This window comes from Peromyscus eremicus, chromosome 1 (genome assembly GCF_949786415.1).
Source record: "Peromyscus eremicus chromosome 1, PerEre_H2_v1, whole genome shotgun sequence".
In the NCBI taxonomy this organism is placed as follows: Eukaryota; Metazoa; Chordata; class Mammalia; order Rodentia; family Cricetidae; genus Peromyscus; species Peromyscus eremicus.
This window is the reverse complement of record NC_081416.1, coordinates 48,435,537-48,458,612: the sequence shown is the minus strand read 5'-3', so window position 1 is coordinate 48,458,612 and position 23,076 is coordinate 48,435,537. Positions and strand designations below refer to the sequence as shown.

The following is a 23,076-nucleotide window of genomic DNA, read 5'->3' as shown; positions in this document are numbered from 1 at the left end:
GAAGTATCAACCATTCTGAGTTCAGGAGAGATTATATGGGAAAAGATTCAGCCCAACAAGCAATTTGTATTAAATTATCAAATTGCTAACATCTCTGTTTATAAAGAAAGTTTTAAAATTCTGTACATTATCTATTAGGATTCCTCACTTCATAGAGTAGATAACACTATATAATTAATGAACTTAACTTGATTCTGAAGCCCAGGCTTTCTCTGAAGAAGCTCAAGGCACAAGTCAAACCTCAGTGGTTTCTACACATAATTTACATGTTTTATAACATTTTCTTTTGTTGTCTTTTCCCTCTTGTTCTTATGGCCACAGAGCATCCACTGATCTCAAATTACCTGAATGGAGAACAGGACAGAAGTGTCATACTTCCTCTTGCTGGGACTCACCAATGACCCAGATCTGCAGCTTCCTCTCTTCATCACCTTCCTCCTCATCTACACCATCACCCTGGTGGGGAACCTGGGGATGATCCTGTTGATTTTCCTGGACTCTCGGCTTCACACTCCCATGTACTTTTTTCTAGGTAACCTATCTCTGGTGGATTTTTGTTATTCTTCTGCTGTTACTCCAACAGTGATGACTGGACTTCTTATAGGAAACAAGGTCATGTCCTACAATGACTGTGCTACACAGATGTTCTGTTTCACTGCCTTTGCCAGTGTGGAAAACTACCTGTTAGCCTCAATGGCATATGATCGCTATGTAGCAGTGTGTAAGCCTCTACACTATGCCACCACCATGACTACAAGTGTGTGTGCATGGCTGGTCATAGGCTGCTATGTCCTAGGTTTCCTAAATGCTTCCATCTATACTGGAGATGCATTCAGTCTCTCTTTCTGTGAGTCCAATGTGGTCCATCATTTTTTTTGTGATATTCCTGCACTCATGGTTCTTTCTTGCTCTGATAGGCATATTAATGAGCTGCTTCTTGTTTATGTAGTGAGCTTTAATATCTTTTTTTCTATAATAGTCATATGGATATCTTACATATTCATTTTTATTACCATCCTACGAATGCGCACGGCTGCAGGACATCGCAAGGCTATATCCACCTGTGCCTCCCACTTCACTGCAGTCTCTATTTTCTATGGGACTGTCATCTTCATGTATTTACAGCCCAGCTCCAGTCACTCCATGGACACAGACAAAATTGCATCTGTCTTCTACACCATGGTTATTCCCATGCTGAACCCTGTGGTCTACAGTCTGAGGAACAAGGAGGTCAAGGGTGCATTACTAAAGATAAAGAGTACATTCACTTTCTGGAGAGAAAGCAATCTTTAGAAATTTTTCATTTCTACACTACTTGGGATGCCCAATCATGGATTTATTCCTCTCAGATCTTCTCTACGTATTGAATTTCATTTGTGGTCCACACCAAAGTTCTCAAAGTGATTTGTTTGTATATGCAATGACTGATGTCTGCTAAAACAGGACATGATATACCTAGAAATACATAGCTAAATTAGAATAGCTGCTGTGGGATAATGCTGTTGTACACTGGTTTAATACAACACTGATTGGCAGGAAGTATAGGTGGGGCAAGCCGACTAAAGGAATGCTGGGAAGAGGAAAAGGCCGAATTAGGAGATGCCAGCCTGCCTTCCAGGGAGCAGCATGTAACGGCACACAGGTAAAGCTATGGAACATGTGGCAACATCTAGATTAACAGAAATGGGCTGAGTTTAAGTGTAAGAGCTAGTCAGTGGTAGGCCTGAGCTAAGGGCCGAGCAGTTTTAATTAATATAAGCTTCTGAGCGATTATTTTATAAGTGGCTATGGGACCATGGGCTGGGCAGGACTGGAGAGAAACTTTCTGGCTACAAATAAAAATTTGTACAAATACAAATTCTGGAGGTCAAGATCCACAAACGATTATTCAACATTGATATGTTCATTCATTTTGCTGGTATATTTGTCACGTGTCAATGAAAATGAGAGTAAAAAAATACTTGAAGAAATCCATGAAATGAATGAATTTACACAGGTCTCCCATGATGACAGACACACAGGGATGTGCTAAATTTGTTGGAGTTAAATATAATATGGATACTGAAGAGGTTATTTCATGTGTTGATTTGATTGTATTACTGGAAGCCCAGATAGACAGCATGATGCTTTTCTGTGACAGTAGCCCCTCAAAAGTCTAATATTGATAAAGTAAATTGTAAAAAAAAAATATCATTTAGATGAGTGACCATAACCCAATCCATTGAGGTCTCAATTGAATAGAAATAAATTATAAAAAGAAAAAAAATCTCCCTTCATCACTTACCTAGCTTCTTTCTTTCTTTCCTTCCTTCTTTCCTTCCTTCCTTCCTTCGTTTCTTTGTTCGTTTGTTCGTTCATTCATTTGTTCCTTCCTTCCTTCCTTCCTTCCTTCCTTCCTTCCTTCCTTCCTTCCTTCCTTCCTTCCTTCCTTCCTTTATTCCTTCCTCACTTTCTTCTCCCCCCTCTCTCCTTTCTCCATGTGTTTCCCTTATCTAACTGGGACAGCAACTTCTCCTGTTCTTGACTATCATACTCATTAATCCAGGTCTGAGTCTTGGGCCTGCATTGTTCAAAACTGGCAACATTACCTCTCCCTTTTCTTAGGCCTTTTTGCTCATACTGAATCAATCACCTGAATCTGTTGCTCTCCTGCTTGCAAATGAGATAACAAGGGACTTTCATCCTCCATAATTACATGAGACCAGACCCATAACAAAACTCCTCTTATGTATCTATATGTAGGAAATCTTGTCAATTTTTTGTTTTATTAGAGAACCTCAACTAATAAAATAATAGTTGGTAATACTAACAATACTTGAATTAGGGTTTTGAGGAAAAAAAACATTGTCTACTTAAAAAAAATCTATCATTACTTGAATATTCCTAATTAAGTAAATGTGATATATTAAATTAATTAAATGAAAGTGCTCTTTTCAGGATTATTTTGATAAGATACATAAGTCTAGTATATCATATAAATTGCTAATTTCTGTTTGGCTGAGTCATTTCATTCAACACATGCAATTATATTATATTTTTGGAAGGATTATTTATTTATTTATTTATTTATTTATTTATTTATTTATTTATTTATTTAGTTTTTCAAGACAGGGTTTCTCTGTGTAGCTTTGCACCTTTCCTGGAACTCGCTTTGGAGACCAGGCTGGCCTCAAACTCACAGAGAGTTTGCCGCCTGCCTCTGCCTCTGGAGTGCTGGGATTAAAGGTGTGCGCCACCACTGGAAGGATAATTTATAAAACATGTTGAAGAATAAAAAAAATATTTTAAACATATCATAATATTACTATAAATATTCAAGCTTAGATTAACAATGATCACCTGAAATTCTTGATGCTGCCAGCCTTATGAGTTTCATAATAGCCTCTTAGTAAATAAGTATTAAATGGTTGAGAAAAACAAGCAAACAATGAAATAAATTGTACAATGCTGGAGGTTTGCATCACTATCTATGAGAGTTAATTGTGCATAATATGACCTTCTAGGTCAATATGACATGCATTAAGAGACCACACACACACACACACACATACACACACACACACACATCTCTGTGTGTGTGTGTCTTCTACTTTGCTGAGCATTTTTATTCAATATACTTACATAGTTCCCATTCTTTGCTTTTAGACAAAGTGATTTCCTGGAATTCTCTTAATATACTGGACCATTTCAAACCCTATGATTTTTCTAGTAATGTGCCATAAGTGGCAAGACATACCTTGACCAAGAACCACTATCAAAACATAAAAACATTAAATATGAACTTATAAAAGATTTATATTTAGTTATATCTTACTAAGTATTTTTACATATAAACCATACAATTAATGATGATTATTCACTGTTTGTATACAGAATACATATACTACCATATTTTTCAAAGGAAACAGGGTACTTTCAATATATTAGTATTAATATAATGGTCAGGGCTGTAAAGGTGGCTCATTAGTTAAAGAATGTGCACTATTCTTGCAGAGGACTTGAGTTTGGCTCCTGGAACCACTACTGGGTAGTTCACAGTCTCCTGTAACTTTACCCTAAGGATCTATTTCTCTCTTCTGGCCTTCATAGGTATGTGCGTGCACACATGTGCATAGACTTTCACACAGATAATACACATACATACATAATTAAAAATGTAATGCTCATAATTTTACTTTTAGTGTTCAAGGAGCTCAATAGAATATAAAATCTAATGAAAAGATTTTGTCTCCATGTGATTTGTTATTCTATCCATGAAGTAATAGGTCTCAACATTCCAGGATGTTATAGAGGTACCAGTTAGTGCTGGGTACCCCGTGGCCATTTTAACTAATTGTGGAGTGTGAATCTCTGTAGTAGCTTCCATTTTCCACAAAAAGAAGCTTCTTTGATGAGGGATACAGTTATCTTTGGTTATAAGGATACGTATTTAGAATAGAGTTGGAAGCTACATTGACTTAGAAAAATAGAAGTAGTAACTTCTCCTGTGGTCTATAATCTCTCCAACCACAAGTTCTTTACTGACCTTATATTATCATTGATAAATTCCCTCCTATTGAGTAAGTCTTAAGTCTATTTAGACATTGTTGGTTGCTCCCAAGCTATCAGTGCCACTATTACAACATTATAGATATCTTCCAGATTTGGCTCTCTTGGCAGCTTACATAGTATCTTCTGATACTATGAAAGCTTGTCCTTATCAAAGAGACTTCCAGGTCACTACCAGCTTGATTCCTCCAAGTTCTGTGTCTGAAGTATATGGTATCTTCATCAATAAGTTCTTACGTTCACATTCTAGGAAACAATAATAGGTTATAGTATTTGGGGGAATCTCATGGAATCCCTAATGGATTCCCATGCCCAGCCCTGGTGTTTTGTTAGATAGTTCAATCTGGACAGAGCATTTTCACCCCATGTGGGGTAACTCCATTTAAACCACACACACACACACACACACACACACACACACACACACACACACACACAAAACAAGAGCCATGCGACTTCTTCAGGGAATAATGTTTAAGAATAGCACTAGTGGCTATCCTTGTGGCAAGACCCCTGGAGACTATGACTCACTTGGCAAGGACCTGTAGACAGTTCTCCCTCACTACTGTAAAGGTCCTTGAGAAGAACAAGTTCATTACTTAAATGTGAAGAGAAGGAAGCTATAATTTCAGAACAATGTTTAACTGTGAAACATTGCTATACTGACAAAACTGAGGAGTCTCACTGGAAAGACATTTTGAGATTTCAGTGTGATAGTTCAAGTATGAATTTATCTTTTTTTGCAAAAGAAATAATTCATAAGGCTGGGGAGTATTGGGAACATAGGTGTGCTCTGAAGAAAAAATAGCTTGCTAAGGATACTTTTAGACATTCTTTAGTGAAAGAATGACTAAAGGGAAAAAATAAACTAAAATAAAATAAGGAACATAAAATGTTAAATACTGAGTAGGGATAAAATGTTAAATACTATTGTATGATACTTTGCTTGTGTTCTGACAAATAAAGCTTGCCTGGAGATCAGAGGGCAGAGCTAGCCACTAGTTAACCATAGAGGCCAACACTGGTGGTATATGTCTTTAATCTCAGCACTTGGAAGGCTCATGCTTTTGATCCCAGCACTTTGGAGGCTCATGCTTTTGATCCCAGCAATTGGGAGGATCACACCTTTAATCCCGGTACAATCAGGAGGTGGAGATAGGAATATAAGGCAGGTGGAGACAGTATTTCTGGCCCCCATTTGGTCTGAGGATTTGTAAAGGTACCATGTCTCTAGAAGCTGCTCTGCTTTTTTGATCTTTCAGATTATTACCTTGATATCTGAGTCCTGGTTTTAATTGACAAAACTAATTAGGATCACACTTCAAAATACTTTAATTGATTACTGGTAATAGTTTAAAATGGAAGATAAGTTTAAAAAGTGTTTGGCTATGGTACCCAGACCTAGAAGACAAACATTGTATGTTTTCTCATATGTAGATATTAACCATTAAACTTTAGATACATGTGTTTCATTCAGAATAGCCACAGAGGCTAGAGAGTTTATAAGGGCACAGGGAAAAGAAGGGATTTTCAAGGCAAGGGAAATAGATTATAGTATCATAAAGGGATAAAGAGGTAATTAGAATTAATGAGGAAGGGGATGGGAAGGCAGCATAAAGGAGGGAATGTAAATAGTAATAACACTGCCAAACTTTTGAAAAAGCCATATAAAACCTACTATTGTTGAGGCTTCCTACAATATAGACAGATATAAATGGGTTTATAAGGAGTCACCATATGTTGGGGAAGAAAAAGCTCCTACTAGCTATCATGTGCCACCAAATACAACCCCCACTATCAGGGGTCCCATAGACCCCCCCCAAACATTACAGGCTAGTTCCAGTGTTCTTGATCCCCCACATAACCTGAGAGTAAGATCCTATTGCTGAAGACATCACACATGCCATCAAACATAAAGAATTCAAACTGTTGTTTAATGAGAAGTTTACCCCTACTAAGTAGTATCCATAATGTTGGAAAATACTGAACATGTTATCAGAGTACAAAAGTAATCATCAGTCTCACCAACCTATGAATGCTGAGAATTACAAGAATAATCTGTCTGGAAGATATACCTACTATATAATAATGGTACAAAATTATGGAAATAACCAACCACTTTGTGGTTAGACTTAAGCTCACTGAAAGAGGTGGATGGAACCCATATATGACATTGTTAAGAAGATCAAGAACATGACAGTAGATAGGTAATTGACTCTAGGGAAAAACTTACTACTATTATTCTGCTAAATGTAATAAAATACATCCTACCGAAATTCTGCTATAACCACAGATTAGTTTGTTGCCTAGCCCTCATTAGAAAAGATCCTTTTGCAGTAGAATTACTGGTAGCTAACAAAGACCCACAACTGGACAGTGTGCAGAAAGTGAGAGACTTTGGCATGCTCAGTTATAAATAGAATGTCTTTACTAAAGCCTTCCCTCAGGCCTCAGAGATCTGTGCAGAAGAGCAGGCAGAAAGAGTGTATGAGACAGAGGTGAAAGAATACAACAAAATAGCATTTATGAGATGCAATAGGGCTAATAATATGTAAATTCACTGTGACAGTGTGCATAAACCCATACAAGTTCAAGCCAGACAAAGTCCTAGCACATAGAAAGGGAAGTGGGCACACAGATCCACCCCTATCCAAGAACATATTTGCAATTTATAACTTTTGGGAGAGAGAAAATTCATTTTCAACAGTGGAATGACATTAGGTATATCAATAAGACTCCAGGGCAGGCTTCATGATTAAGAATATTTGATTAACACAAAACAGATTTGGTGTGTGTGTACATGTGTGCTCATGTGCTTGTGCATGTGCATGTGTGTGTTCTTTTGTTGTTATTTATAAAGAGACAGAAAGGATATGTTAGGTAGATATGTAGGGGAAGATCTGGGTGGAGTTGAAGGAGGGATAATAATATGATCCAAATATATTGTATACAAATTTAAAAAATTAAAATGTGCTCAGAAAATTTCTTTCCTTCTTTCTTTTTCTTTTTTCTTTTTTTTTTGTTTTTTTTGAGAGGGTTTCTCTGTGTAGTTTTGGTGCCTGTCCTGGATCTCACTTTGTAGATCAGGCTGGCCTTAAACTCACAGAGGTCTGTCTGCCTTTGCCTCCCAAGTGCTGGGATTAAAGGCATGCACCACCAATGCCCAGCTGGAAATTTTCTTATTCAAATAAACACAATTTAACAAATCAAATTGATGCTAATGTACATGGATCACATAAAACAGTGATGTGTCCTAAATGATTTCATTAAATTTTTATCCTGGCATGATCAGACACCTGATGGCCTGGGAATTGAACCCGAGTCCTCCAGAATATCAGTCAGCCCTCTTAACCACTGAGTTCTGTCTCTTCCTTTTCATTAAATATTTTAATCAGACCTGTCTATCACTATTAACCAAACACTAAAATCAACATGAATATTTGGCAACCTGTAGAATAGAAAAGTATCGTGTGGTGTTTTTGTCATAGCATCCCAGTCCCCAATAAAAAGACTCCATTTTGACAAAAGTGACCATGGGGATTGATTTCAATGGTTAAGTGAGATTTTTCAGGCTCACAGGTCACATGATTCAGAAACATAATCAGGGACATTGTAGCAAAGAAAAAGTTACTAAACACAAACAATTTAACTGGTGATGTGAACTCTAGATGGTAGGAACAGTTATCACAGAGTTCAGATGAAATGGCCTGGTTGGCTGCCTTAATACATACAAGACAAGATATTTGATAAAATTCTAACAAATATACACCAAATTATATGGGTGTAACTTCATGGAAACTGCACATTAATTAAACTACTTAAATAACAAATAACAGTATTAATAATACAAGTAGATATGTGGATATTAAAATAGCCAACTTGATCCCTATAGGTCACTTACATGTTTTTTACCCCCAATATAGGCTTAGAAATTATAAGTTGTCTCAGGAAAGAAATCTCCAGAGTGCTCTTCAGGTGTATAATCAGTTACCTATCTCCATACAAAGGCTCTGAACAAATATGACTACATTTGATATTATGTTAGAGGTTATGCACATTCAGTCTCTCCTTCTATAAGTGCAATGTTGTTCATAATTTTTTCTGTGATATGCCAGCAATCATGACTCTTTATTTCCCTGATAGATATGTGTAGCTGGAGATATCTCCAGTCCCACCCAGGCCCGCAGCCACTCAGATGCAAATAAACACACAGATGCTTATATTACTTATAAACTGTATGGCTGTGGCAGGATTCTTGCTATCTAGTTCTTATATCTTAAATTAACCAATTTTTATTAATCTATAAGGTGCCATGTGGCTTGTGGCTTACTGGTACTTTATATCTTACTTCTCATGGTGGCATCTGGCAGCGTCTCCTGACTCAGCCTTCCACTTCCCAGAATTCTCTTCTCTCCTTATCCCGCCTATACTGTACTTTCTGCCTGGCTACAGGCCAATCAGCATTTTATTTATCAATCAATCAATCAGAGCAACACATTCACAGCATATAGAACATCCCACAGCAGATATGTGAACGAACTGTATGTGTAGCCAGCCTAAATCCCTTTCCCCACCTTATAATTATCTTAATGTCCTACATTATCATTTTCATCACAATCCTAAGGATTCCTTTAGGTTCTGGATATTGGAGGCTGTGTCTTCCTGTGCCTCCCACTACACTGCTGTCTCCATTTCCTATGGGACTATCATTCTGCATCCAGGTTTTTGCTTTGGCTTCTCTTAGTGATGTATTGTGACATGGAAACATAAACCAAATAAAACCTTTCTTCCCCAAGTTGTTTTTGTCCAATGTTTTATTGTAGCAACAGAGAAGAGAGCAGGAATGTGTATATACTCACATGTAATTTGCACACACGTACACAGGCATTGCACACATATATACACATGATAGAAAAAAAACAAAGATATCCCTGTCACAAATGGCATTGCAGATGGCCCTCAATTGCTAAATGAAGCACAAACTCAAAAGACATATACTTCAGGGTTGTGGTTAGGGACATAAAATAAAAGTGAAATCAGTTGGATAGTTTAATTGAAAAGGGATTGCAGATGGAAGGAACAGTCATCAAAGAAAGTTTCAGATGGTTTGCCTTACTTGATAATGGTAGTGGATATAGGGCTAGATATCTGACAGCATTCTTAGGACTATATGCTTAAAGTTCTGTATCTCGCATTAATTAGACCATTTTGAAAAACAAGAAGTAACAAGTGACACAAACACATTGGTGTACACTGAAGTAGCCAACTTGATCCCACATGTTGTTTAATTGCTTCCTTTTCACTATGTATCACAGAGCCTCCTGGGAAGAAATCTCCAGAGCTCCCCAAGTCTGTATGAGTCATTCCAGGTCTCCAAGCATTAGTCTCTGAGTTCTAATATGACTCCACATCTCATCATTTTAGAGGAAACAGTCTTCAGGTCACATTTTGTTGGTCTCTACTTTTCATTTCAGTGACAACAATTCTTAGGATAGAAGACCTTCTGACCTGAGAGATTGTTGTGATGCTCAACCATGGTGAGGGAAAATATTCAAAGATAAATATTAGACTTACCAATTTTTAAAATTGTTAATCTTAAATCATGACTTGCACAAATGTCTCTATTCATTTATTTTAATTACATGCCTGTGTATTTGTGTCGCTGTGTGTTTTTGCATGAGTGCAGGTGCCCCAGGACTAGAGGAAAGGGATCTCCATGAAGCTGGAGTAGTGTGAGTGCTGGGACCAGAATTCAGATCCTCTGTAAGAGCAGTGTGCTCTCTTAACATCTCAGCCAGTCCTCCAGCACTTCATATCCAGGCTTCGCAGATAGAATTTGTAAAATTGGGGCAGAAATGATATTATTGTGTTTGTTATGCCAATAAGGATGAGGTGAGAAATCTTTCTATGAAGAAAATAGTATGTATAACCAACTTGAAAATTGGTTCATTCTAATACTGTCTTCCATTTTTCTCAGCTTAATGAAGTTTAGAATTTTTGAGTACAATCTGACAGATTGTACCTATAATCATATGTAACACGAATCTTAAAGGGTCTTATTAGTAAAAACAAACCTGGAGCCAGGTATTGTGGTGAACACTGAAAGATCAGAGAAACAGAACAAGCCACAACTAATCTCACCACGACAGTTCCTCAGATGATCTTGTTTCCTCAAACTGGAATCCTCTGTGTTCTCATCCGAATGGCTCTCAGCTGAACTGCTGCTCAAAAGCCTAAAATCTTAACAAGCCTAGTTCCTGGTCCTCACACCTTATATACCTTTCTGCTTCCTGCCATCATTTCCTGGGATTAAAGGTGTGTGTCACCATGGCTGGCAGTTTCCACTGTGGCCTTGAACTCACAGAGATCCAGATGGATCTCTGCCTCTCAAGTGATAGGATTAAAGGTGTGTGTGCCGCCATTTTCTGGCCTCTATGTCTATCTAGTGGCTGTTCTGTTCTCTGACCCCAGATAAGTTTATTAGGGTGCACAATATTTTGTGGGACACAATATCACCACAATTATACCTAGACCACACTCCATGCTTTACTTGATGATTGCACACTGACTACTAATAGATTTTTATTCACAATAAATAACAAGCTTGAATAAGTATTTTAGCTAGAAGAGTACATATAAAGGCATGGGCAGTTATACTGACTATGCATTATTTAAAGGTTAAAATTGATTTCAACCTTTTTCTAACATCTGGTGTCTAAAATTCTCCAATATAGGGAATTTCTTGATTGTCATATATAGTACAATTATTTCTGCAGAGGCACAAAGGAAAAATGATAAATGTTCTATTATCACTATATTTTTACCTATTAGAGGGGGATGTTTGGAAAGAAACAAGTATAAACCATACAAAAAATGTAGAATAGGAAATGGTTATTGTTTATATGATAAAATTGTCCTAAAAGAATTAATGAGTGAGCCTGTGCTTTACCCTAATGTCCAAACTAGCACTATTATTGCTATGTAACAATGAAAGCAATCTAAAGTGTCTATTCAGATCATGGCAGATGAAGATTGTGGAAGTGACAGACTTTACTGAGCTTACAAGTGAACAGCAAGATAGATCAATTTACATAGTGTTTTCGGTCAAATCATTAAACTGTTTAAAACTTAGTTGACATATAGACAAAACTTTAAATTCTATGTATGATTCATCAGCATTTTCCAGACTCAACAGCACGTGACTGTATATATATATATAATTAGCACAGTGAATTGGGACAAATTGCCCAGGCTTTTGTAGAGCATCTTTGAGACCATATTGCTCTTACAATGAATGTCTACATCTTGTGTCAATAATTTGCAATTTCATAATTATTATGATCCTACTCCTATTCTTATTGCCACAGAACATCTAGTGCTGACAGGTGACAGTGATGGAGAACAGGACAGAAGTGACACAGTTCATCCTCACGGGACTCACTGATGTCCCAGGCCTGCAGCTTCCCCTCTTCATCATCTTCCTCCTCATCTACACCATCACCCTGGTGGGGAACCTGGGGATGATGCTGCTGATTCTCTTGGACTCTCGACTCCACACTCCCATGTACTTTTTCCTGGGGAATCTTTCCCTTGTTGATCTTGGTTACTCTTCAGCTATCACTCCCAAAGTCATGGCTGGGCTTCTAGTAGGAGACAAAGTCATTTCCTACAACAACTGTGCTGTTCAGATGTTCTTCTTTGCAGGTTTTGCTACTGTGGAAAATTACTTGTTGGCCTCAATGGCCTATGATCGCTATGCTGCAGTATGTAAGCCCCTACACTATGCCACCACTATGACTACAAGTGTCTGTGTCTGTCTGATCATGAGCTGTTATGTCTTTGGTTTCTTAAATGCATTTGTCTTCATTGGGGATACATTCAGTCTCTCCTACTGTAAATACAATGTGATCCATCATTTTTTCTGTGATATGCCAGCCATCATGTCTCTGTCTTGCTCTGATCGACATGTGAATGAGCTGGTTTCTGTTTGTCTAGCCAGCTTTAATATCTTGTGTGCTCTCATAATTATCATAGTGTCCTACACAGTAATTTTCACCACCATCCTAAAGATGCACTCAGGTACAGGATACCAGAAGGCTATATCCACCTGTGCCTCCCACTTCACTGCTGTTACCATTTTCTATGGGACTCTTATCTTCATGTACTTACAGCCAAGTTCTAGTCATGCAATGGACACTGACAAAATTGTGTCTGTGTTTTATACCATGTTCATCCCCATGTTGAATCCCCTGGTCTACAGTCTGAGGAACAAGGAGGTCAAAGGCGCGTTCAGAAAAATTGTTCTGCTGGAAAAGTAAGTTTTATGTTTATAACCTTAACATTTTGTATACACACTCTCTAGATTTATTGTTGTAGGATTGCCTCCATGTACTGGGTTACATTTAAAATCAATGCTATTTTAAGTGCCTGAGATTTGACCCTTCCCTCTATTCTTTACTCAGAGAAAAGGAACGTTACATTTAAAAGCATAGCCTGAGTGAGATGCTTTCGATATATTTGATTCTGTTTTGTCAAAAGTGTCATTACTAATATTGATATGTTTAATCACCTTCCTTGAATTTTTCCTGTGACATATCATGATGGTTAGCCTTCATTGTCAACAGGACTGGCTTTAGTATCTTTATGAATGCTTCTCTGGGTAATGTCATAAATATTTTTTCCTGAAAGTTTGACTGTAGAGAATAGTAGGACCATTCCATGGACTGGGGACCTCTGATGATAAGGGAAAAGAGAGCTTAGTACCAGAAACTCTTTCTGACTGTCCTGACTGCAGAGAAAAGTGTGACCAGCTGCTTTAAGCTCCAGCCACCATGCTCTCTTCAACCTCGTGGAATATTTGTATACATCTTCTTAAGCATTGAGCCAAAATAAACCCCGTCTTTTCTAAAGTTGCTTTTGTTGTGTACTTTGTCCCAGAGACAGGAAAGGGAAAGGTAAGTGATACACCCATCAGTACAAATAAATACATGTCAAAAATGAAAAAGCCCATGAGAAAGAGAAATGTACAAAGATGCTGAGTGAGGATTCAGGAAAATACATTTGGAAAATTAAACAAAATGAAAAGATTTTTTTGTGTGTTATCAAGTGTTAACTGTACAAATAGAAAACCTCCATTGGGAAAAATGGTTTTATTGTTGCTATTGTTTGTGTTGTGTGTGTATTGAGCGTGTGTGACTGTGAGTATCCTATGCAGGTGGACTAATTTTTGACTCAGTGGAATTACTACCAACTTATTTCCTGGTTAGTAGGCAGATATTCTCAAGCCACTGAGGGTTGCAGAAACTGAACAGTGCATTATATAAACAACAAATTCTACTTAAATTCAAAAAATCCACTTGTTCTCACTTTTAGACATCAGTTATTGAATCTCCTGTTTTTCACTTCCCCAGTTTCATATGAGTGACTAGTTGTCTACTACACACCCCTATTAACACCATGTCTTTAAAATCAGAATAAATCACACCATAAGTCTTCCTGTTACACAGTTTTCAGATAGCACGTCATGATACTGCTTAGGATCCATATTCATTCTTGCATATCCCATAACAAATCTCACATTGCTTTATCATGTCCTGTGGATTTGTTTACTGGAGAATTTTAATAAACTGGTGTTTAAGAATCATGATCTATTTTTAGTATATGTATTAAAATATAAATTCTAAAAGTTTTAAAAATTCATTTCCATTCTATTCTGTCTTAATTTGAGAAAAATACTGGTAAATGAAATATGTTGCACTTCTCTGAATATTTTAACCACATATGTGCATATATATACATCTAATAGGAATTTGTACTTCATTTTCAGTCATTTGCACAGCAGTTTATTCATGTCTACACTTTTAAGACAATAAATCAGAGGGAAAATATTGTTTTTGAAGATTGAATGCATATTATTGAAAACATTCTTACACTTTAGAACAAAAATCTGGTCAATCTGGATAGCTGAATGTTGAAGAATGATAATATATCCTTATCTACCACCCTGCACTAATCTAAACTCCAAAAGGATCAAGGGCCTCAACAGAAGACCAGATATCATGAATCTGACAGAAGTGAAAGTAGGTAATAGTTCTGAACTCATTGAAATAGGAAAGTACTTTATGAAGAGGACCCCAATAGTGCAGGCATTAAGACTTAAAACCAATAAGTGATACCTTATGAAGGTGAAAATGTTCTGTACAGTAAAGGGCAATATAGACTAGCAAAGTGTCAGACTACAGAATGAGAAAAGAATCTTCACAAATTATATATCTGAAAAAGGGTTAGTAACTAGAATATAAAAACAACAATAGCAACAACAAATCCTTAGCATCAAAACACTCCCACCCTTATTAAAAATGGGGTATAGAACTAAACAGAGTTCTCAAAAGATGAAACATTAATGATTGTGAAATACTTAAAGAAGTGTTCAACATCCTTAGCCATCAGGAAAATAAAAACTTAACCTACTTTAAGATTTTATTTTACACCTGTCAGAATGTTCAAGATAAATGAAACAAATAACAATGGGTGCTGGCAATGATGCAGGGAGAAAGTAACACTCATTGGTGGTGAGAGTGCAAATTGGTACAGCCATTATAAAAATCAGTGTGGAATTTTCTCAACAAGCTGAGAATAGATCTACCATAAGATCCAGCCATACTATTCTTGGGCATGTGCCTAAAGGACTCCACACTTAATACAGGGATACTTGCTTATCAATGTTTACTGATGTCACATTCATAATTGCTAGAAAATGGAAACATCCTAGATATACATCAGCCAACGAATGGCTAATGAAAATGTGGTTCATTTATATAAGAGAATATTATTCAAGTGTTAAGAAAAGTGAAATTTTGCGGGTAAGCAGATGAAGTTAGAAACAGTCATCCTGAGTGAGGTAACCCAGATCCTGAGTGAGATAACCCAGATTCAGAAAGACAAGCATTGTCTGTAATATAGCATATAGACTCCTTTAAGGCTATATGTGTTTTTCATTTATTACAACCATAGAGGTTAGGAAGCCGGTAAATAAGCAGGGTGGGGTGAGAGGATCGTCCAGGGAAGAGAAATAGAATGTGGTATTATAAAAGAATGAAGGGAAAACCAGGAAAAGAAGGATTAAATGGGAGATGGGAATGGGATGGCAGGGAGAAAACATGGGAGGAACCACTGACACTGAAGATACTTCTAAAGCCATATGGAGACCAACTACTGTAGATGCTTCCTGAAATATACACATATATGAAAGGAATTTAAATTGAATTACAATATAGCGGGGGAAAGAAAAAATGCCCCAACTAAACTTATATGCTACTTAGTAAGACCCCTAAAGCCCAAAATTTGTCAGAGCTTATGGAGTCATTGGCCAAAGGGGTCTCATAGACTTCTCTAAACCTCACAGTTTGTTGCCAGTGCTATTGGTCATCTTCCTAACTTGACAGTAAGGCCCTGTTGCTGAAGACACCACTTATTTATGCCATCTAACATCTAATGGAACAAATGGAGAAATCAAGCTTCACCTCTAATGACAAGTGTTCATGGTGTTGCCAGGTACTATACATGATACCAGAGGAGAAGAGTAATCATCAGTCTCACATAGCCACAAATTCTGAGAGAGAGAGAGCAGTGCTGTGGGATGTTCTGTATCGCAAATGTGTTGCTAATTAGTCAATAAATAAAACACTGATTGGCCATTGGCTAGGCAGGAAGTGTAGGCGGGACAAGGAGGAGAATAAAGCTGGGAAGTGGAAGGCTGAGTCAGAGAGACACTGCCAGCTGCCATGATGACAAACAGCATGTGAAGATGCCGGTAAGCCACGAGCCAAGTGGCAAGGTATAGATTAATGGAGATGGATTAATTTAAGCTGTAAGAACAGTTAGCAAGAAGCCTGCCACGGCCATACAGTTTGTAACCAATATAAGTCTCTGTGTTTACTTGGTCGGGTCTGAGTGGCTGTGGGACTGGCAGGTGAGAGAGATTTGTCCTGACTGTGGGCCAGGCAGGAAAACTCCAGCTACAGAGAGCATAGCAACTTGCCTGCAAGATATACTGGTGCATTAGTGGCTCGAGTATTATAGGAGAAGCCAACAACAGTTTGATTGAATTTAAGGTCCTTTGAATGACATGGAACCTATGCCCGAAAAATCTAAAATTGCCAGGAACCTATGATTGGTAGGACATAGGCCCTAGGGAAAACCTACTATTTTTATTTTGCTTAATGAACACAACAATGAAATGGCCATGGTGAATTATGCTATAACTGTAGAACATTACGTTGGTCAACCCTTATCAGAGAAATTCTTCATTCAGTACAATCACTGATAATTAACTGAGACCCATAACTGGGCAATGTGCAGAATGTGAGAGACTTTGGAGCTCTCACCCCTAAGTGGGGTATCTTTATCAAACACTTCCCTTCAAGGCTCAGGGATCTCTGTGGAAGAAAAAAACAGAAAAATGGTAAAAGTGAGAGATGATGAATGCTCCAAGGTGGGGAGGATGTTGGCAGAGATGGAGGAATTGAACTCTAATCAGTATATATTATATGAAAAAGTATCTATCTTTTCAGTTAAAAAATAGAAAAAAATCTTTAAATTGTATGAAAAAATTTACATCAATAAATACAATACAAAATAAAATAGTTTTCTTAAGGAAAGATTGCTGACACTTTACTCTTTTTATGGTATTCTGTTCTAATTTTGTTGTGATGCTGCTGATGTAGAACCAGTAGGTTCTGGTGGTGCCATATTGCTCTTTATGTTGTTGAATGTATTCTTGCCCTGGCATCTACCCATCTCTTCCTCCACTCAGTGTAAATGGTGTCCGTGTCTCAAGGAGCCACTCCATCCATTTGGAACTCTTGGTCCAATTGAAACTGGCGGAGTCTGTGTCTCAGGGAGCAGCTGTGGTCTTGGTGGATGGGTGGGTTTGGGGGTGGAGTGGGGCTTGTAGCTTACAGGGTCTGGTAGGGTGGTGGTAGTCAGGCCTGCTTGCAGGAGTGCTGCCTGATGGCCCGCAACTGTGGCTCTTGGTCCAATTGGAGCTGTTGGAGTCTGTGTCTAAGGGAGCACTTGCAGTCTCGGAGGATGGGAGGGTTTAGGGGGTAGAATGGGGCTTGTAGATTTGGGAGTGCTACATCTTGCAGGCAACAGAAAGTCAACTGACTGTCACACTGAGGGAAGCTTGAGCAAAAGAGACCTCAAATCCCACCCCACAGTGTTATATTTCCTCCAACAGGGCCTCACCTCTTAATAGTGCCACTCCCTTTGGGAGCCATTTTCTTTCAAACCACTTCATTCCACTCCCTGGCCCCAAATGCTTATAGCCATTATCATAATGCAAAAAATGCATTCAGTACAACTTCAAATGTCCCCATAGTCTGTAACAGTCTCAAATTTGTTTCAAAGTCCAAAGTCTCTTCTAAGAGGCATGCATGGCAATCTCTTAACTGTAAATCAAAATCCCCCCATAAAATTAAAAAAGCAGGTCACAAACTCCCAACATATTATGGGACAGGATATATATTACCATTCCAAAACACAGGGAAGGGAGCATAGCAAAAAAACACTGGACAAAAGCAAGACTGAAAACCAGCTGGGCAAACTCCAAACTGTAGCTCCATGTCTGATGTCAAAATGCTCTTCAGAATGTTCTTCAGATCTCCAACTCTGTTAAGCTTTGTTGACTGCAACACACATTTTTCTTTTGGGCTGGTTCTACTCCCAGTTAGCAGCTCTCCTCAGCAGGTATCCTACAACTCTGGCATCTCTAACACCTTGGATTTTCCAAGACAATCCAGGCTTCAACTTTACAGCTTCACACAATGGCCTCTCTACTAGGCTTCCATTCAGGGATACCTCTGACACATGCCTGGCCTCAGCAGCTTTATTCTATAACTCCTTTCTTCTGTCCTTAACTCTAAATTCAGAACCATGTGGCAGAAGCTGCCAAGTTCTGCTCCTTGCTGGGGTTGGAACATGGCCCCCTCCTTCAATTACATCTTCACAGCTTTGTTTTTTATTTCTTTCACTGCCTAAGCATAGCTGTCCTGAAACTTACTCTGTTGACCAAGCTGGCTTCAGCTCTGAGCTCTGAGCTTTTCTTTAGTTTCTTTCCACAAGTTGAAACTTAGTTGGGTAGGATCTTGCCCTGAGATCATCACTTTCTTTATTCTATTTCTTTCTTTTTTTTGCCATAGAGCCATTTATTCTCTTTTTGAAAATCCATAAATTATTCTTCTGTGTGATTGGTTATTAATTTGATAAAGAAACATTTTCTGTACTTCCCCTGTGCTGGTGAATACCCCTCCTTCTTGGTTTTGAACCTCTAGTCTCTTTTTTTGCACTGTTCTGCTACATGCTTTTGTCATGCAGTAAATAATTCATCTGAAGTCTGGTTCCTGCACAAGCCTTGACAACAGCTTCAGGAGCAGTAAGGACCACAGCTGAGGGCTGGGCTTTTCCGACTTGTTTTTGCTCATTCTACATAAGGTATCAAGGGTCAAAAATGGCAATATCAGATTTTCAGACTCTGCTGACAGAAATAGGATTTATAAGATATATACTCTTGTCCTCTATGTAGTTTATTTTTAAGCACACTTGTTAAAAGCAAGTTTAATCATGTTGACAAATATTTTGGTTACCTTTTAAAAACAAGATTCTCTTAAAAAGCTGGCAGAGAATTTTTTAAGGATGGGCATTTACCTCCATCCTGCTCTAGTGGCAGAGATTAAAAACAGTACCAGAGGCGTTGAAGGTGTACTTAATGAGGTTTTGGAAGTGCTCTCAATGTGAACTCTAAGTACTGGCTTACTTAAACAGACTGTGTTGCCAGAGCTGAACCTCAGTACAGTTCTGTAGAAATGCTGTAGTTTTTTCTTTACTTGCTTCATGGCTGTGGTCTGACATTCAGTCTTAAAGCTCATATGATTCAGAATCTTGTCTGTGAGGCAATGTAGCCACAGCACATTATTTTAAGGGTGATACTCACCCCAGCAGTTTTTGGTCTCCTTCCTCACGAGCCTGCAGATCTCAAACTGGTGGTTTGTAAATAGTTCCTCTTCAGCGGAGATATCACAGAAAATCACTATCCCATCCCACTCTAAGCAGAACAGGGTGTAGTCAATGATGTTGACTTGTAGTCCATGGTTGGGAATGGTGCTTTTCTTCCCACTGAGGGTGTCATGGAGCTCTTTGAGGTTGGTTTTAAGAGCACATTCCCCCAGTGTAAGTCATGGTGCTTCCCCCATGGCAAGGAATGTGGTGATTTGGTGCAGAATGCTCTTTGCAGTAGCCACGGAGGACAGCTTTGTTTTCATTTGCTCTAAGTCAACCCTACCAAACTCAAATTCCAGTATAACAAAGAGCTGGTCTTCCTGGAAAAAGTGAGGCTGGTCATTTGTAGCTTTTTTGTTTGAGTTATTATGATCTCAGGCTTTGAGCAGCAAGGGAAGGTAAGGCCCTTGAACACAGTGTACTGAGTTCAGTCCAATAAAGCCTTCTGTGTGGTTGTACACCTCATCAGACAAGAAGCTCAGCTCTTCAGAGATGATGATCTCTGGTAGGATCTCCTCAAAGGTTTTTTGATGGGATCCATTGACTAAATCTGGTCCTTCAATAGCAATGATTTTTAGGGCTACAGGTATTTGATCAGTAATTGTTTGAAACACTTCCCCAAACACTCCTTCCCCAATATTCTCACAGTGTTCCAGTTTTCTGTGGAAAGGCAATCATCAAAGGGAATAGGCTCTTCCTGATTACACTCCCCATAAACCTTTTCAGCATAAGATGGCTTTTTGTTTGTGACTTGCAGGGTCTTTAAGAGCTTAGCAAATACATAGCTGCTAAAAATTCAAGAACCATTTAATCTGATGTGACATACGGCTCAGGTGGTAGAGGTCCATACCTGGCATCTAGGTTCTATCTTATTTGCTTCTCTTTTCTGGTCCCCACTGAAGATTGAAGCTTATGAGATTATTTGACATATGAGGTAAAATAACATGCTCTGATGAAGGAAATTCACCATTAAAGCCCTCAGAGGCAATGGCATACTATGCTTCTTTTCTATCAGAAGAAGAGCTCTTCATAACTAGAGATTACATAACAACAAATTGTATATATGCCTTTTACACATTTGTGAATATTCAAGTTCCCTTATTAAAGATTCCTAGTTTAAAGGTTTTCTAAGTGAGGATATTTTATGTAATTTCAACCTATTAAGTTTATTTACTTATTCACGTATTGAAAACAGATTCTTCTTTCATATAACATATCCCAACCACAGCTACTGTCCTTCCACCCTTCCCAGCTTTCCCCCATTTCCCTTCTCCACCCAAGATCCACTCCTTCTCCTTTTACCTTCAGAAAATACAGGCCTCCTAGGGATACCAACTGAATGCAAGATGCAGTAAGCCTAGGCACAAACCGTCTTATCAAGGCTGGACTAGGCAAGCTAATAGAAGGAAAAGGGTTGCAAGGGCAGGCAAAGGAGTCAGAGACACCCCCACTCCCTTTATTAGGAGTCCCACAAAAAACCTAATTGAAACAACCACAACTTATATCTAGAGGACCTAGTAACGACCCATCCAGGATCTGTGATTGTCATTTCAGTCTCTTTGAGCCCCTACAAGCCCTGCTTATTTGATTCTGTGAGACATATTCTCTTGGTGTCCTTGATGCCCTCTGGCTCCTACAATTCTTTCTGCCTTCTTCCATGGGGTTCCCTGAGCTCCACTTAATGTTTGCTGTGGGTCTCTGCTTGTGCTTCCATCAGCTGGGGGAGGAAGCCTGTCAAGTTAGGCATTGACCTGTGAATGTAGGAGACTATAATTAATAATTTCACTGATATTTTTATGCTCAAGCACTTACAAATTATATCCTGCCCATTCTACCTTGGTTGTCTCATACATCACATGCATTTTTTCATAAATTTTACAACATAATTTGTTTTGAGTTTATTGGAAAATTTGTGCTATTCACCTATTGAGTCAAACCTCAATTGCATACTCATTTTCTTGGTTATTTCAATTGCTGTCACTCCAGTATTACAAACATAAAAATTGTGTAGTTGTGTATGGAGAGAGAGAGAGAGAGAGAGAGAGAGAGAGAGAGAGAGTAGACAGATATCAGAAAGTCAGAAAGAAGGAGCATTTGTTGCTTGGAATTGACTTCAGGGATTTATGGAGGTAGAAAAATCCACTTGGACCTGATTGTTCTATTGACATTTAACAGGAAAAAACCAGTATCAGTGTCAGCTCTCAAGAATCATTCTCGTCATGTCTCTTTTCACTCATTTGTCTTCAAAGATGGTTGTTGTCATTTTTAAAGGTTCAAGTTCTCTTGCTATTTATGTCTTTCATGGTTTCTGATGAGAAATTCTCTGTTATCCTGTCTATGAATCCTTTCCCTATGGCTGTAAAAAGCTATGTGTTTCTTGAGGTTCTGTGACAGTATATTTGACCTTAAGTGGTTTAATTGTTGTGTGTGTATGTGTGTGTGTGTGTGTGTGTGTGTGTGTGTGTATGTGTGTGTGTGTGTTTCTCTCTATATTATCTTTCTTGTTTTATGTATGTTTTCGGATGGGAGAAGATTATTTTTTTACAAATTTGCATTTTGGGACATGTGTGAAAATCGCTTATGATCGTGTGTAATTGAAAGTGTGAATCTATCTCTTGCTTGCAAAAATTCAATCCCAGGATTGATGTGTGATGGTAATACATGCAAGTGTTGAAGAAGAAAACCATTTTCTAAGGAAGGAACATCGTTGGGGGAAGGAATAGTGCCAGCATGAAGTGGTGTGAGGAGATGGAATAATGGACTGACAGAGGTGGACCAACAGGAAGCAAGGTATAAAATGTTACAATGAAAAACCCATTACTTTGCATACTTATTTAAAATACAGGAAAAACTGTGGTCAGGATTATTGTATGAGAGAAGAAACTATTTTCAATAAAAATAAGCAAAATAAAAACACATTAAAACTGTATCCTAAGAACATTTATAGAAATATGTTATAGAATGTTCTCAAATGAAAGTAAAATAAAAGGAATCATTACTAATTTTAAATTTCAAAACAAATTCATAAAAGTAATACAAAATTATCTGTGCATATTAAAGTAACCGAGTGATTCTCATGGGTCAATTAATTGCTTCCTCCACATAATGTAGGGACAGAAGCTGTAGGTAGACTCCTGGGAGAAGTCTGTATAATTTGCTCCAGATCTGCATATGATAGACTATGAAAAACAAATACAACTCCATACTACAGTTTTGAAGGAATGAACTTCATGTCCTGCTTCATTGGTTAATGGTTTTTTATTTCAGTCATAATAGTTAACCATAAAGCCTTCTGACCGGAGGATTAATTAGGAGCTTCAATCACGGTGAGAGAAAATATTAAAAGATAAACATTAGGCTGGTATACTTTTAAATTGTTAACTTAGTCTGGAGATTTTCACTGACATCTCTTATTCAGTCTTACAGCTAGAATTTGCAAAATATGTGGCAGATGTGACATTACCATGACAT

At 38.0% G+C, this 23,076-nt stretch overlaps 2 protein-coding genes and 1 pseudogene across 2 annotated transcripts; 2 read left to right on the top strand and 1 right to left on the bottom strand.

Moving 5' to 3' along the window:
• The first annotated feature begins 345 nt into the window (after positions 1-345).
• LOC131915989 (olfactory receptor 5B3-like) lies at positions 346-1,293 on the top strand. Its single transcript, XM_059269620.1, has one exon. The coding sequence runs from the start codon at positions 349-351 to the stop codon at positions 1,291-1,293; it is 945 nt and encodes a 314-aa protein (XP_059125603.1). The 5' UTR covers positions 346-348.
• Positions 1,294-11,939: 10,646 nt separating this feature from the next.
• On the top strand, positions 11,940-12,866 carry LOC131897116 (olfactory receptor 5B2-like). The gene has a single exon (XM_059247998.1). It carries the CDS (start codon positions 11,943-11,945, stop codon positions 12,864-12,866), a length of 924 nt encoding a protein of 307 aa, XP_059103981.1. The 5' UTR covers positions 11,940-11,942.
• A 6,037-nt stretch (positions 12,867-18,903) lies between these two features.
• On the bottom strand, positions 18,904-23,076 carry LOC131915182 (serine/threonine-protein kinase haspin-like; annotated as a pseudogene).

Bases quoted from the DNA above. Each gene is read 5' to 3' on its own strand.
- LOC131915989 (XM_059269620.1), top strand. From the start codon at position 349: ATGGAGAACAGGACAGAAGTGTCATACTTCCTCTTGCTGGGACTCACC.
- LOC131897116 (XM_059247998.1), top strand. From the start codon at position 11,943: ATGGAGAACAGGACAGAAGTGACACAGTTCATCCTCACGGGACTCACT.